The following is a 16,990-nucleotide window of genomic DNA, read 5'->3' on the forward strand; positions in this document are numbered from 1 at the left end:
TCTCTTAGTTTAGATTTATTTTGCTCCACATTTTCCTTAGTTTAGCTTAATTCCAACTTGTTCCAGCAGTTCTTAGTTAGCTTGTTGAAGATACCATTGTTTATTTTCAGTTCTTGCAAAATTTAGTTTCAAAAGTGTTTTGAAGTGTTTGAGCATCTTAGCTTTAGAAACTCTTTCGTATTTGATGCTTTGATTAAATCTCATTGTTTCGAAGTTGTATCTCGTGTTTCCACTGTTGGATATTGTTTAAATTCTTACATTATGGAAGTTTTAGTTAGATCTCGTGTTGTTGCCTCTTATTTACCCTAGTTGGATGCTTTTCGCAATTGTTAGCTTAGATGTTCTGATCCAAGCTGTTTACGTGATTTCCTGTTCGCCAGTTAGCGTAGATTTACGTTTTCCATTTCGTGTTTCCGTATATTTTTTTATCATGCTTTGTTTTCTCGCAATTTAGTTCATCCATGGTGTTTTTAAGCTCTGTTTTATGTAAATAGATGAGGAATATGAAGTAGAAAATCGCAACAAAATCTGAAAAGTAGCTTAGGTTTAATTGTTTTTGTCATTACATGTTTTATTAAAATGATTAAAATATTTTTATATTTTATTTTCTTTCCGTACCTCCGTAGTCTAGTTTGTCAATTAATTACCATTCATTTTCGTCTCCTAAGTCCAGCCACTAGTTTTACATTCCAATCAAGTAGTTAAACTTAACATACTCAATAGTTGTGTGGCAGCAGCCAACCTTTTCCAGAACATCAGGTTCACACAAACAAATCCCGATAGCCCTCTATCTCTGTGGAATCGATCCTTACTCCCGTATACTAGCTAGTAGAAGTGGGTTAAGGTTTTGAAAACGCTTGGATTGCACATCCAACGGCACGAGGCTAGGTCTAGAGATTCACCACGACCAACGTAGAGAGTCTACTTGACCAGCCTGCGCTTAAATATATAATGCGTGCAAAAAGAAGCGAATTTTCAATTTCTTTTTCCCTTTCTCTCTGATTTCCCCTTCTCCTTCAAAACTAAATCTTTACCGCTGAATCAGCTGGTGTTGTCTGCCATATACTGAATTGCTCTCTAAAATTAGCAGTCATCTACCATAGACTGAATTGCTCTCTAAAATTAGCAGTCACTCTCTTCCCGCAGATTTCGGATGACATTTTCTTCTTGGTAAGATCTCTTTGATTTCAGATACCGACTGCAGATCTGTTTTGTAAGGCCATCCACAATAGAAATAGCCCAACAATAGCTCAGCCATAGCCTAGCCACAAACTCCTTCTGCCACATCATCAGCACTAAAAATCCTCCTGCCATATCATCAAAACAAGCAAATAGCCCAGCCATAGCCTAGCCACATCACTAATAACAATTATATAAAAATGAAATAATTAACAATCACACAATATACAGAATTTGATTTACGAGACATATACGGGAAACATTAATAATACTATTAAAATTTTAAAAGGTACAATAATTTAAAAAAAAGTACAATAATTTTAAAAATTACAATAATTAAAAAAAAAGTACAATAATTCACTCCTCGTCTCCGTCGTCGTCTCCTCCGTGCCGCCTCCAACTCGTCCTGCATGCTCATGAGCAATGTTTGAAGCAAACTCTTCTCCACGGGATCCACCGCCGCCCGCCATTCGGCCATCGTCTTGACCATCTGAGCGCGCATTTGTTGACGCGCGAAGAATTTGAGATTCGCTATGGATTGGCCAAGGGGGGATGCCGACTGGAGCTCCTGGGAACCCCCGGCGACCCCCCTCACCTCCCGTTGAGCCCGCTTGTGCCCAACCGGGCGAGTTCGGCCAGCGAACGAGCGATGGGTCGGGACCTCCTGGGCCGTCTCGGGGAGGTCGTGGGAACCACCGCTGCTGCCGCTATAATCACCGGTATAGTTCCGTCGTTGCTTCTTCGGCCAGCCAGCGTCGACACCTACTCGGAACTTCTCGGAGTCGTTCAACACAAGATAACAGTTCCAGTAGGTGAACTCCTTATACAACCCGGGCTGGGGGATGGCTTTCTCCGCTATCCTCCTGCAGTCTTCCTCCGTTTGGCCACTGCTCTGCATGCGGAGGGTGTTAGCATACAAACCCGAAAATCGGGAGACGGGAGCCCTGATTCGGTCCCACCCCTTCCGGCAATCCTCCCCGTTGCGTGGCCTCCCCTCCGGGCAAAATTTCTGGTAGGCTGCTGCTATCTTGCCCCATAAGTTGACGATCCTCTGGTTGTTCGAAACGAGAGGATCATCGCAAACACTGACCCACGCCTTGCACAACGCGACGTTCTCAGCGTCCGTCCACCTCCTCCGGACCTGGCTATCCTCACCCGGCTGCGACGACTCGCCCTTCTTCTTTCCCTTGCCCTTCTTCTTTGGGACGCCCCGCACTGCTCCCCCCGCGGGAACGGGAGTTTCCGGAACACCAAGCATATCAATCCCCAACTCCTCCAAAGAGAAAGTCTCAAATTGCGTGAACTGCGTCTCCGTTGGGGTCGAAGTGTGCGAAGAAGCAGTCGAAAAATCAAAACTAGGGCGATAGACGTTTTCATCCCCCGATGTCCCTTGCGTCCCCGGTACCCCCCTGTCGGGGGTTGCACTGCCGGTACCCACCCTGTCGTCCCCTGCATCGGGGGCTGCATCGTCGTCCCCCCCAGGCATCATCTGCATCCCGGGTGCCCACCCCGGCATCATATGCACGCCGGGCTGCATCCTCGGTACCCCCTGCCACGCCGGCATACTCCCCCCAGCTGCCATCCCGGGTATCATCCCCTGCCAAGGGTACATGTTGTTGTACCCTGGCATCGGACCCCATCCACCTCCCACGGGTACCGGGGGAGTTTGAGACCCGGTCGTCACTGGAGTACCTTTGTTGGTGTTCTCCATTTCTCGGTGTTGATCTTGTACAGAAATTAAGATAGAGAGAGTACTCGTTAAAACTAGTGGTGCGAATGAAAATAACGTGCAAACCGCGTATATATAGTGTTTTGAAAAAAAAATCGGCTAGGCGATGCGCTAGGCGATCCGGACGCTGCAATAGCGCCGAGCGGATCGCCCAGCGCATCGCCTAGTGCCGCGAAATCGACGAGTGCTAGGCGGTTTTTAATTCCAAAAATGGCTGGGCGGTTGCAATGGACCGCATAGCGCCGACGCTCGGCTAGGCGGTGCGCTAGGCGCCATTGCGGATGGCCTAATCCTATTCTTCTGTGTGGTAATCATTTCCTTGGAATGTGTGTCGATTGAAAAATTATATTGATTTATGTCTAATTTAATGCATTCGATGCTTTTAAATGCATTAGATATTGAAGAATGTTTGATTCCATGCATTAGATGTTCGAAGGGGTGAGAAAAAATCCGAATATCCGAACAAATTCAAACAAAATTTATAAAATTCGGTTCGGTTTTCAGTTTTGGGTTCGGTTTAAATTTTAGAAAATTTACAGTTTTTAGTTCGGATAAAGAAATCAAAAAACTAAAAAACCGAATTTATTTAAATACTATTATATATACTATATTTAGCTAAAAAACCCTAATCCGAATTTATTTAAATACTATTATATATACTATATTTTTAGGTAGGAAAAGTTGTAACCTGACCCGATAAGTCGGAAGTTAGAAAAATAAGCCAAAAGTTCAAGGCTGGAAGTCGCCACTTGACCAAGTAAGATATCTAGTGGCGAAATAAATAGTTCAAATCTTTGGTTTCTTGACTCACGTGTTTTTCTTTTTACAGTTTATATTTTTAAACTTAGAACCCCTAGGACCTTACCTTGAAACACCACTACCCTTAAGCCTCATTACACCCGAAACAAGACCTTAAGGAACTATCTTGTTCAATCCGATTCGAGGTATTAAATTTGTGGCAATACCGAGTGAACAGTCCTAACATCTCTGGTGAGAACTGAGTGAATCCAACAGTGGTTTTTAAATTGAGCAATCTTGACGAACAGACACCTTGATTAAGTAAAAGCAAAAAGGAAGAAACATAAGCTGTTGGCAAATGGATTGACCTCGACCTCGGGTATGATTGTTGGAAATTTATTCGATCTAACGCATCTCTGTGAATATGTGTTTTTATTTCGAGTCTTGTTTTCTTTTTCATTTTCTTTTAATTTCTTGAAATTAGTAAACCATGCCTGAAATTTGCCTTATCTTTTTCTTTTCTTTTTCTTTATACTTGGGGACAAGTATGTTTTAAGTGTGAGCGGTTTGATAAGGCTCGTTTCATGCATCAGTTTATGGGTAAAATGTACGCTACTTGATCGGTTTATCGCGCAAAGCAAGTGTTAAATGTGCAGGAATGTCGTTTGACCAAGGCAACAAGGTCAAACTGATCAAGCAAGTACAATAGGCGAAAATAGGCCAGAAATCGGGGAAGTTGATCAAGGGGAGTAACCAAGCAGGCAAGGAGGAGATCACATGCTTCCAGAAGAAGGACACGCAAGGCAATGAGCTAGATGGTGCGCATCATTCTGTTAGCAAGGACAACGTTCTAGAAGGGGACACGTGCTAATATATGAGACGCAAGGACGGAGCTGAGTCACGAATCTGTTAATGAAAAGCGTCGTCATTCTAGAAGGAGAGCACGTAGCAATCGATGAGTCGCTCACACTCAGCATGAGCGAATATTCCTTGCCAAGATCGTTATCCAGCTGGAGGTCGTGCCGAGCCTATAAATAGAGGATGTGCCACCACGTTAAAAAGAGATCCGATCCTTTACTTTCCGTCTTTAGTTTAGTTTAGCTTAGCTCTCTAGTTTAGTTCAGTTCTCTAGATAGCTTAGATAAAGTAATGCTTAGTTAGAAAGGGTGATTGAAGGAGCGCTGCAGAATACTTGATATCTGTCGGCGTATTCTTAAGTTTCCCGCCGAGGATCTCCTCGGTTTTACTTGCTTTCGTATTTTCTAAAGTGTTAGCTTAGTTTAAATTTCACGCTGTACTGTTCTGAGTTTAGTTTTAATCAAAGTTGCTTTTGTTTTCATCGTGGTGTTTACTGTTTCACGTAGTTAATTTTCATTCCAGTCTGAAATTCACTTGACCCAGTAGTTAAAATTTCCTTGATCAAGTTAGTAAGTTAAATTCTGTCTAGAGTAAAATCAGTAGGTAAAAACTCCCAAAGTTAAAACGTGGCAGCAGCCAATCCCCTGTTCACTACTCACACACTTGATACACTAGCTTCTTTGTGGGATCGACCCCGAACTTGCCGCTTTACTATTAAAGTAGTGCAAAATTGAGAGTATAAATTGAGTGATGCTAAATGGCCATAATGTGGCCAGTCATAAAAATAAAATATTAATAAAAATCTGTACATTTAATGCTAGTTTTAGTTGAAACTTGTTCATCTTAAAAGTATCAATTTTTTAAGACTAATTTACCCTTGTGCCTAAATAGGGAGTAGAGTAACAAGAATTTTATTTTAATGTACATAAACACTATATATAATTACTCCCGTACGTAAGATTATTGGTTGTCACGTTATGTATCAAACTTGTCTTTTGTCTGTACTTCAATTATAAATTTTGATCTAATAATAAAGGAAACTCGTGAAACGAGCTAAAGAGTCGCCATTAGTCTGTCATTTATTTATTTCTATATTATAGTTGTGTATTTTATAATGTATTAGTCGATAATAGCTTTAAGAATAGTCATATAGTACACAGACGAATTATATCGATTGACACTAAGTTAATTATCTCATATTTAGTTTAAGTAGCAAAGTTGAGACACATTGGTACTTTTCTTTTGTTTTGTTGTTGGGTGTGTTGTAATAATTGAAAATAAACTTAATTTTTAGTAATATAATCCAAATGTTGGTAAAAATATCTACATATTAACTCATAATATTACATGACTCCATGTTGTAATAATATATTAGCAACAATATATTAATATGAAGCTGTATTTATAATTTTTAATATTTGATATTATTATTGGTATTGTCAATATAACCTATAATATATTCTTGTAACAAAATTTTAAATGGTATCATAATATAGTTTGAAGTAAAAAATTGAGAAAGGGATAATTAAGTAAAATTATCTTAGCACTAACTATTACTATTAATTTATTGCATTGACTTTTTTAATTATTTACAAAAATGACATTGTGTGGTTGACCACATTATGGCTGCATAGCATTACTCTTATAAATTACTTTGGTAGGAAACGAGTGAGGGCGAGATTGCATTGATCAAGTGGCAACGACATTTGCTAACTGATCCAACCGGTTCGGTTATCTTCCATATAACTTGATCCACACTCTATTCGCGCCCATTATCGAGGCCCTTCCATGCATATTCTTATGTGACAGACTTAAAAGGAAAGTGTGCATATTATTATGGAACGAAGGGTATAGGATATATTTTCGTTATAATTATAATGAATGTCGTTCTTCAAACTAAATTTTTGGCCCTTTTAAAGTTTAATTGAACACAAACTAAAGCTACGTAATTTTTTACTCCCTCTGTCCCACAAAAATATGTGCACTTTTCATTTTTATCAGTCTCACAAAAATATGTGCATTCCATTTTTGAAAAGTTATATTAATTTAATAATGTAGGTCTCACTATCCACTAACACTACTTTAACTACTATTCCCCTCCTCTCTCTTACTTTACTATACCATTCTCCTCATCTATCTTATTTTAGTAATTTTTTCTTAATTCCCGTGCCATCCCAAATGCACATATTTTTTTGGGGCAGAGGGAGTATTTTGCAACTTTATTAATTTTTAACTGGCAAGGCATTTGAATATATTTAAATGTGGTTTGTAACTTAAATGTGATTTTTACTTGTAGAGATTTAATCTATTTTTTTAATAGTGTCCATATGTCGATTTATGTTTTACTATAGTTGGAGGTTTTAGGAGATTTAATCTAGATATCTCCTTTCCAATCAATCTTATAATGATTTTTAATTTTCTATTTTCTGGTGAAATTAAGGACAATATGACCCCATGATGACCAGTCATACAAGCCACATACAAGGTTATGAATAAAAAATGGTGGAGTGAGATACAATATGGTCGATGATCTACAAAAATCTTTTCGGTAAAACTTCCATGTCCAACACCAAGGTTTGTGAAGGGACAACAATTGGTACTTGGCTCATAGGGAATTTCATTTCAGTCCTAATTTCTTGACATGTACTACATCGATGCAAATCGTTCCATTGCACTAGTCGGGAAATGGATGGTTTGAAAAGAAGTTGATGCAATGTACTGGGAAGGGACAATGTTCGGATTGGTGGGAATACATCAAGACTGATTTCAGGAGCATCTTTGGCCCCTTCATCAGTGTCATCCGAGAGCTTCATGAGCATGTAAAGTCTTTCTAGAGATATCATGCACAAGTCATGCATAAACAAATAAATTATATATTTGAATCCATTTAACTGATTATGGGATCAATTAATCACATGTTAAACAATCAATTGCAAGAAAGAACACATTAATCATGCGGAACCCTAAATTTAAACCCTAATTCATGAATTCGTAGGTTTAGAATTACCGATTAGATTCTTCAAAAAATCATCGATTGTTTGTGCCTTCTCAATGTGGTGTTCTTCATACTTTATCACGAAGGTTCTAATCTGTATCACGAACTCAGATAATGACCTTTGGATGGGCAAAACTTGTCAGAATAAAAAAGGGCTTGATTAGAAAGAAAGACTGAAGTTTTCGTCCACCGGTGAAAGTGGTCACGAAAATTGTGACTGAATTTGGTCAAAATCTTCTTTCTAATCTCCTTTTATGTTGAATTATAACGGGCCAGATAAGGGATCCATAGAGGTTGGATTTGAGCCAAACATGTTGGTCTTTACTAGTTAAATTGAGCCTCAATTTAATACAAGTCCAACTGAATATTATTATCGGCCACTACAGTAAACTAATATTGACTACCCGTCTAATCTCAAATTACAAGTAATCAGGGCTTTACCTCTTTAATTTATTATTTTCTTTTAAGATATAAATATCCATTAATTAATTTAAATATGTTATTTCACATTAATTAATTAACATCTTTTTCCAAGAGTTGTCTAGTTCAAAATCATTATTTATTATTCTAGAATAAATTCCAATCGGTCGGGTTTCTGAATAATAAAGCCTTTTTCGAACACCTCTTGAGGATATTATCAAACTGGACTCACTCAGCACACGATTCATTGCGATAACAATACTAGCACCTGTGGACATTGATCGATTACGAAAAATCCGCACCATTTGAATAAATCAAATTAGTGCATAATCAATATCGTAAGCTCAATGTTATGTCAACAATGATTAAGATATACTCACTCCGTTCCGCGGTAGTGGAGGTGTTTCTTTTCGGCACGCGATGTAAGAAAAATTGTGTTAAGTGAGTTAAGTAAAGGAATACTCCATCCGTCTGCGAATAGAAGTCTCATTTTATTCAGGCATAAGTTTTAAGAAATGTTATAAAAGTGTGTGGAAGAAAGTTAGTGGAATATGAGCCCCACTTGTATGTATTAGTTTTAAATGACATGTGAATGGAATGAGTTAGTGGAATGTGGGGTCTCACTCAGCACACGATTCATTGCGATAACAATACTAGCACCTGTGGACATTGATCGATTACGAAAAATCCGCACCATTTGAATAAATCAAATTAGTGCATAATCAATATCGTAAGCTCAATGTTATGTCAACAATGATTAAGATATACTCACTCCGTTCCGTGGTAGTGGAGGTGTTTCTTTTCGGCACGCGATGTAAGAAAAATTGTGTTAAGTGAGTTAAGTAAAGGAATACTCCATCCGTCTGCGAATAGAAGTCTCATTTTATTCAGGCATAAGTTTTAAGAAATGTTATAAAAGTGTGTGGAAGAAAGTTAGTGGAATATGAGCCCCACTTGTATGTATTAGTTTTAAATGACATGTGAATGGAATGAGTTAGTGGAATGTGGGGTCTCACTCAGCATACGATTCATTGCGATAACAATACTAGCACCTGTGGACATTGATCGATTACGAAAAATCCGCACCATTTGAATAAATCAAATTAGTGCATAATCAATATCGTAAGCTCAATGTTATGTCAACAATGATTAAGATATACTCACTCCGTTCCGCGGTAGTGGAGGTGTTTCTTTTCGGCACGCGATGTAAGAAAAATTGTGTTAAGTGAGTTAAGTAAAGGAATACTCCATCCGTTTGCGAATAGAAGTCTCATTTTATTCAGGCATAAGTTTTAAGAAATGTTATAAAAGTGTGTGGAAGAAAGTTAGTGGAATATGAGCCCCACTTGTATGTATTAGTTTTAAATGACATGTGAATGGAATGAGTTAGTGGAATGTGAGGTCTCTTTACCAAAATGGAAAAACGAGACTCCTATTCGCGGACGTAGGGATTAATAAAATTGGAAATGAAAAAAGGTAGGGACATGAAAATAGAAAAAAGTAAGAGAGAGTAAAGTAATTGAGAAGAAATGTGTTGACTTTTACTAAAAGGGGAAACGCATGACTCCACGACTACGGAACGTACCAAAATGACAAAATGACTCCACTACTGTGGAACGGACGGAGTAACAATCACTGAGACGTCTTTCAGTAAATAGCAAGAAAGACTTATCTCAACTGTTAGATCATTCGGTGTTAAACCACACAGTGTCGTTTATTTCCTAAGGTAAGGAAACATGCGGACTGACACTGCAACCTTTCATGATAGGTAGTCAAAGTCTATCTAGGTTGTAAAATTCTATTTCTTTTCCGTAAAGAACTGATTGTGTTACCTTATGTGAACGTCGTTCACGACCAGCCTACTATGCAGAAGAATTGGACTTGTTTGCTTTTTATACATTTAAATGTTTGAGAAACATCTTATAAATGCATAAGCAAACACCAATGTGATAAAATTACTTCTTCTCGCCTTGGATTAAAAGTGGATTGTAGATTTTATTATATGTATATAAACAATTCTATCCATGCAACATGCTTGGAACATATTTTTCAGTATACCAATCCTAACAGTAGTTAGTGTATGAAATACCTTAATTATGAACAACCATTGTAAATGTCCAAATGATACAAAGAAAGCTATCACTATTTTCGTTTGTTAAAATTATACACCTACATACCTTGCTTAACCTTGATTCTTTGTATTTTGTCCTAGGCTTATAAAATTTGCGGACATCTTTATCAAATGGTATTTGCTTGTTTCTTCTTCTGCTCTTCTTCCTCTATCCTACCTACCAATCTTCTCCACTTTTGTTCTCTTCCTTCTCATCCCATTTAAGATTGAGATTAATCATTCATTCATCATTCATTCATTGCAAAAATTTTAACTACACCATTTACAATTACGTCATTACATGAGTGCTATAAAAATAATGAGGAAAATGAATTGGATAAAATAATACACGGCACAAATCCTTCAATTTTTTTTCTTTGGATAGTGTTAAAATTTTGAAAGAAACTTTCAATTTTTGGATACTGACCTTTTTTTGTAGACACTCCAAAATGAAAAAATGAAACTATTTTTTGCAGGAGGAAGTATATTGTATTGATCGGCTGGCAAATATTCTTTCAAATTTTCTTATTAAATATGTGTGCACGTGCGTGTATCATGAAGAGAAGACCCACACAAGCTAAAATATAAAGAAAATATTACTCCATATTTGTGCTTCATTTCCGAGTTACTAGTCTACACCCTCTATCTTCTCATTGAGAGGAGAGAACAAAAATAGCTAGCCAAATCTGACAAACAAAATCATGAATGGATCCTTGCATTTAGATTTTAGAGTGGTTTAGAACCCTCTCTTCCTGCTCACAGCTCGTCGTGTATTCCCTTTGGTTGATCTTTATTGAGTGACTCCAATTTTTCTTGCAGTTCCTATCAACAAACATAACCACATTTACAAGTGTGTTTCTCTAAACCACTATGGATTAAAGGAAACAGAAAAAAGGGGTGGCAATAACACCTTGAGTTTATCTTCAACACACAGAGCAGGGGTGGCTAAAAATGCAAGGTATCTGGAAATACACGCATTCCAAGTCAGATGCTAGTGCACAACAATGGCAAAACCCGATCACAAAAACCATAACCGGTTACATAGAGAGAAATTCTTACTCGCAACGGCTTGGTTCATCAACATCTGTGAGTTCATTTTTCAAACCACAACGTAACCTCACCTGTAGAGGTCAATAACAGACAAAAATGATACACCACGCAATAAACTATACAAGGTGACAAAACACATTTAAAATGTCGATTGTCTCTCTTTAAAACAAATGGAAGTTCCATGGATGTGAAATAAAGTTGATTTTCGGGAAGTATAGTCCACCAAATGATGAGGGTTATCTCCTTCACATTTGAGAGTATAATTGACTTTAAATTTTAATACAATGAACTCTGATATCTGCAGGTTCCAACGCTTTCTTTTGAAGATAGATGATTAAAATATTAAAATCCATCAGCTGGTTATGGATTAATGCTGATAATATGCAAGATGTTCATATTTAATATATATGATCTACCTTTAAGCTTCTGTCTGGGCCATTCCAGCACTTATCTCCATTCATAAACTGCATTACCCTGTAAGATTCCTCAAATTTCTCCCAGCTCCTACAAGAATATTAAGCAGCCTTAAAAACAAAAATAATAGGAGTAATATAAACTGTAGACTGAAGCATGGAACAACAGGCAGTACAAATCCCGAACAGAATATATCAAGATGAAGTGCTCTGCTCATTAAATTGCTTACCCTAAACGAGTTGTACTGTATCCCTCCTCCTGGGTAGCTTGTTTGAATGGGCAAACTTTGTAAACATACCTGTAAAGAGTAATTCCATTCCTAAGAGATGTTTTTTTTAAAGTGGAACTCAAAAACGCTATCAAGGAAATGAGAAAGTAACTAAAGAAATTTCTTACTTGTTCTGCTTGCTTTCAAAGCATTTACCATAGAATGAATAAAATTCCTTCTCCGGCCCTGCAAATACATTTTGAAGATATTAAAACCCTATACAAATGCATCCCAAGTATACAGTTAACAATAAATAAAGGTTTTCTCGATGTCAAAGGTATTACCAAAATCTTCTTTTAGTTTCTGCTTCAGATGCGATATCCTTGACTGTATTTTTGATAATTTGGAACTGGATTCATCATATTCTTTACGTACCTGTGCAGCCTCTGAAAAATCAATCAGCAATATGATGAATATCTTCTGTTTGAATCAAATGATGCAGAAATTAAATTAGGGAAGTTGTCTTTACCAGATACATTAACAGGTTTCTGAAAAATATTGACAGCCTGAAAGATGCTCTTCACTCTTTGCTGTATCTTGTCCAGCCATGATGAGCTACTTGTGCCAGTTATATCTGAGAATTTTGGATCATATGCTGGTAAGTTGTTTAAGCAGGCTGTGAAAGTGATTCTTAAGAAAATTAATTTACCTGAAAAGTCTAATTCATCATCAGACTCATGTCTCTGTGAAGAACTAGAATCATACTGATTTGCTCCATCAAAGTCATCAACTTGGTCATCACTGTCAGCATCATCATCATCATATCTATTATACTCATCCTCCTCTGAGCCGTAACCAGTATCATCCTCATAATTGGATTCATTTGGTGTCTCATTTGGATATTGGTGATCCTGATTTTGAGAGGTATCAATCTCCTCCTTATGTTGCTCGGTCTTTTCCCCCGTCCACCGAGATGCAACTAGGCGGCCCAATTCTTCTTTTGATAGTGATTCAGTGTTTTCAGCTCCATCTTCCACCTGGAAAAACAAGTAAGGGTTACCCTGTAGCTTACAAACATGTTGGATAAGGAATCTGAGTCATTAGGATCTTTGAAACCTGAGAACCAGTACATAAAAGAAAAGCTACTGAGATTACCATAAGAAGTAAATGATACAGCTACTTACTAGTGCAGGGCTAAAGATAAACGACCAAAACTGATATGGGCGGCATCGTCACAAAATACGTACCTGATTTCCGCTATCAAGACCATCCTTGCCATGAGAAGTGGAGTCTTCACCTAGATGTTTAGTATTCTAAAACAAGTAGACTTTCATTTATTAACAAGTAAAAAATAAAAAAAGTATCAGTGATTCAGTTGTGTGTTCAGCCAAAGAAGGCCAAACCTGGATAGAGCCGTCTTGCTCCCCTGCTACATCATTAGAACGTTCGTCCTCAATTGAATGGTCACCAAGTTCAGGTTCACTGGAAGATCCATGATTGTCTTCCGCAGAGTCCTAATGAAAGTCAAATGTGCTATTTCAAAATTTATGAAAATAATTGTTGCAGAGATAGTTATGCCCAAATGCACTCAGTTATGGGGGGCATCTATTTCATTTAGTACATAGAGTGGATGTATTGGAAGGATCCATCTATTATTACAAGTGCTAACCCAACTCTTTGTCTCTTCCTAGGAAAAGATGTTAGGTAGTCGATAAATATGTTTTCTTTAAGCAATAAGGTAACATAGTATCTACATCTCCTTATAAAGAAGTTCTCGCAAGGGTTTCTTTGTTATCAATTCATCTTTATTCTGCTAATGATGCCTGTAGTATCTTTACCTATACAACTGGATAAGATCTAGAATATTTATTTGGACAAAAGCCTTCAAGTTTAGACTCAACGTTCTTCATTGCGTGTAAAACTAATACGTGAAAAAAAGTACAATACACAGGCATAGTGATCAAAGAATTACTGTTAGATGGAAGTTAATGATACATAATAACTCTAATCCTATTCATTGGTAACTGAATATTAAAAATCAGGGGATGTACAACAGAAGTGTTATACATTATACTCCCTCCGTCAAATAAAAATATGGGCATATGATATGGCATGGGAATTAAGACAAAATTGGTAAAGTAAGAGAGAGGAAAGAAGGGTAGTTAAACAAGTGTTAGGGATGGTGGGACCCACATTATTATTAGTGTTTTATTGGTGGCATAAGCTGTAAAATACTTGATGTATAGGGGTAATAAATTGGAATAACTTTCCATAAATGGAAAAGCCCATATTTTTATGGGATGGACGAAAATGGAAAGTGCACATATTTTTATGGGACGGAGGGAGTACTTAATAATTTATTTATGTTCTTTATGTTCGCTATGCATTAAATCCACAGGTTTCAATGCCAACTGCCAAGAGCAAATTAAAACCGTCATATGAACAGGGGTAAACTCATATTGGTAAAACCTGAGGAGGTTGATCTACTAGCCCAATATCATCATGTATATCCTTCGGTGTAGGCTCAGTATCTTCAGCTTTGGTATCATCATCTTTAGTAGCTTGGGCTTCCTTTCTTTCCTTCTCTTCCTTTTCTTTCTGAAGCCGTTCGTGTTCCTCAGCCTTTTCTATCTGTTCCTTGCGTTCTTGACAAAGATAGAGCAAAAGCAAGCAATAGGATAAGTAATTGATGAAATATATCTCTCAGAATAGAATATGCATCACACTATCACAGTATAGAAGATACAAAATTTGACCCAAAAGCTTCAATAAGGTTACAACATAAAAATAGGAGTAGATAGTCAGTGAGGAGCATGATACTGAAATGAACTAAAACTTTACATGATGTGTCACAGTCCTCTCATTGCCATTTTAGAAGGTGAGCTAGAATTTTTGCACATTTTCTACAACCATCGTTAGGTTTTAGTAGCATACGTTATTCATTGTCCTTTAAACAGGCTCGTAAGAACAGCAGAAATCACACCACAAAGAACATTAGGGTTGTACTGAAGCATGGCTTACTTTCCCATGGAATCACATGCAGTAACACAGAAAAAAATGAAAACAGATTCAGATTTATACATGCGCAAAATAGAGTCTTTATAATAGCCTAAAATTATAAAGGGATTCTATGGTGTGGTGTCTATGTCAGTCAAACACAGAGATTAATGAATGACCTAACTTAAGAGGCAGCAAAGCACATGGAATAGCTTTTTAGATTTCTTTTGGTGGGGGTGAGGGAAAATGGGGCATGTTTACCCTTGAGCTTTTCAACCAATCCGTTGAGTATCTTTTCCTCCTCTTTTAGCTTCTGTAGTTCTGCTTCCTCCTTAGATATGGATAGTTTTGCTTTCTCAATTTCCTGCCTGCGTATAGTGACACCTTCCTGGTATGTGGCAATCTTTTTCTTCAATTTTTCTCTTGCTACTTTTCCAGCTTCCCAGCATGTATTGGGGCATATAGTTTTCCCATCATACTCATCACTCCCATCACAGCAATCTGCTCAGTTGTATAAGTTAATATTTAAGTCCTCAAGCAACCAAAAAGTGACAGCAATGACAAAAGGCCAAGATAACACCATAGCAGAGGTACAAAGGGTGCGCCGTGCGCTATGTAGTTTATGATCAAACACGAGTTAAGGCATGTAAAAGAATTAAAGAAGAACACAGGAACAAGCATTTCTACAACTATGAAATAGAATGCTTGACACATCTAAGCAATGAGTGGCTAGAAATACAGATGAAGAGGCATTCTTTGATCCTACTTGGGAATTTAATTGATACTACATATCGTTCGATATATAGATGATGGTTCAAAATCTAGCAAATGGGAAAAAAACAAAATCATAACATGAGGAAATGGACAATCATGAAACAAACTATGTGATTCTCTAATCATAGAAGGTAAAGTTTGTCTGTCCGGATTTTTAAAAGTTTGATATCAGAATTTAGGTGTTAGCTGATATGATTGAATCAAATAAATGCATCTCTAACTGTGTGCAGCCAAATAAATAGTCAGTGTCATTAACAAGAACTCAACCGCAGATGATAGATAGGTGTTGGTAGCAACCTTCATTCCTGAAAGTTAGGAACATACTACCATCATACCTACCTAAGTCTAGTCATTATCATTCTTTGCCTAATTACCAAAAATCAAAGAGGAATCTTAAATTACAGCATCCAATAAGTTCAAAAAGAAGTATGGGATTAAAGCACAGTATATTACCACAGATACCGTCATTGACCCTTGAAGAATATAAAACAACAGGAGCATGTCCAGCATTCTTGCAGTAGAACTTTCCATTGGGGCAAGCTGATGTTCCTGCAAAACACAGGAATTGACAAAACAATCTAACATCAAGCCATAATAAAAGTAAATTCTAGTACAAAACAATCAATGGAACCATATATTCAGCTGCATCAGTCAACCACAAGGGATCAAAGCTCATCATCATAATTCAACTATACATTTAAAGACAGGCGAGTAAGAGAGTACCGGGCTCATCAGTGCCATCAGGGCAGTCACAAAAGTCGTCGTTGAATTGGGATTTGTTAAATTTCTTAGATCCATCTTTGCACTTAATCGCACTCGCTGATGACAACCCCTTGTAATAACTCGCATCTGCACCAAAATTAGTTTGCATTATTTCCTGAAGTAACATTTTTTTCTGAATTACACAGACGCACGCACAAAAAGGCGATCACCTTCAGGGGAGACTCCGAAGAGTGAGTCGATTGGGGGAAGGGATGCCGCCGATCTGGTGAAGCCGTATAGTAGTAGAATAATGCTGCAGCCAAACAGCATAAGGTTTGGCCGAATTCTGGTTTCCATCTTCTGTTACGGCTTGATTAGGGCAGCAAATAATGAAGGGTGAACCTGCAACTAGAGGTGCAGAGTTAGGGATTTTGGTTAGGAAGCTGGTGAAGCTGCAGATGCATCCGACGACGCCGTATCGTGTTCAGCCCTCGATCAGTGATTCAGGGCTTACACAAGTAGTCAATCTTCCCCTCTTTTATTTGCTTTTTTTTTCAACGTAATCAAATTTGCACTTCTAGTATTATAATTTTCTCGTTTGTGTTAAATAAAATAAAATAAAATAAAATAAAATAAAATAAAATAAAATAAAATAAAATAAAATAAAAGATTTGTTAAATCAGCGTACAATTCAAAGTATTATCTGCTTTTCAATCAAATTAAACAAAATAAGATCGTTTTTTATTAACACGTATTTCAAGCATTTTTTTCTTTTTTTCAAGCATTGTTTTTTTAATTAAAACAATGATGATTATT

General features: G+C 37.3%; 1 protein-coding gene across 1 annotated transcript; it reads right to left on the reverse strand.

Annotated features, from left to right (window-relative positions):
• Positions 1 to 10,607: 10,607 nt before the first annotated feature.
• Positions 10,608 to 16,730, reverse strand: LOC121763001 (glucosidase 2 subunit beta-like). Its single transcript, XM_042159043.1, has 16 exons — positions 16,405 to 16,730; positions 16,196 to 16,321; positions 15,926 to 16,021; positions 14,960 to 15,199; positions 14,171 to 14,346; positions 13,105 to 13,215; positions 12,949 to 13,014; positions 12,411 to 12,738; positions 12,231 to 12,335; positions 12,046 to 12,147; positions 11,890 to 11,947; positions 11,723 to 11,791; positions 11,496 to 11,583; positions 11,089 to 11,150; positions 10,940 to 10,991; positions 10,608 to 10,851 (listed from the first exon to the last, which is right to left on the reverse strand). Exons 1-16 carry the CDS (start codon positions 16,529 to 16,531, stop codon positions 10,786 to 10,788), a joined length of 1,872 nt encoding a protein of 623 aa, XP_042014977.1. The 5' UTR covers positions 16,532 to 16,730; the 3' UTR covers positions 10,608 to 10,785.
• Positions 16,731 to 16,990: the final 260 nt, after the last annotated feature.

This window comes from Salvia splendens, chromosome 13, assembly GCF_004379255.2.
Source record: "Salvia splendens isolate huo1 chromosome 13, SspV2, whole genome shotgun sequence".
NCBI classification, from domain to species: domain Eukaryota; kingdom Viridiplantae; phylum Streptophyta; class Magnoliopsida; order Lamiales; family Lamiaceae; genus Salvia; species Salvia splendens.

Coding starts and splice junctions, on each gene's coding strand:
- LOC121763001 (XM_042159043.1), bottom strand. CDS start 16,531: ATGGAAACCAGAATTCGGCCAAACCTTATGCTGTTTGGCTGCAGCATT. Junction 16,322..16,404: donor CTTCGGAGTCTCCCCTGAAG/GTGATCGCCTTT, acceptor ATTTTGGTGCAG/ATGCGAGTTATTACAAGGGG. Junction 11,584..11,722: donor TACAGTACAACTCGTTTAGG/GTAAGCAATTTA, acceptor ATATTCTTGTAG/GAGCTGGGAGAAATTTGAGG.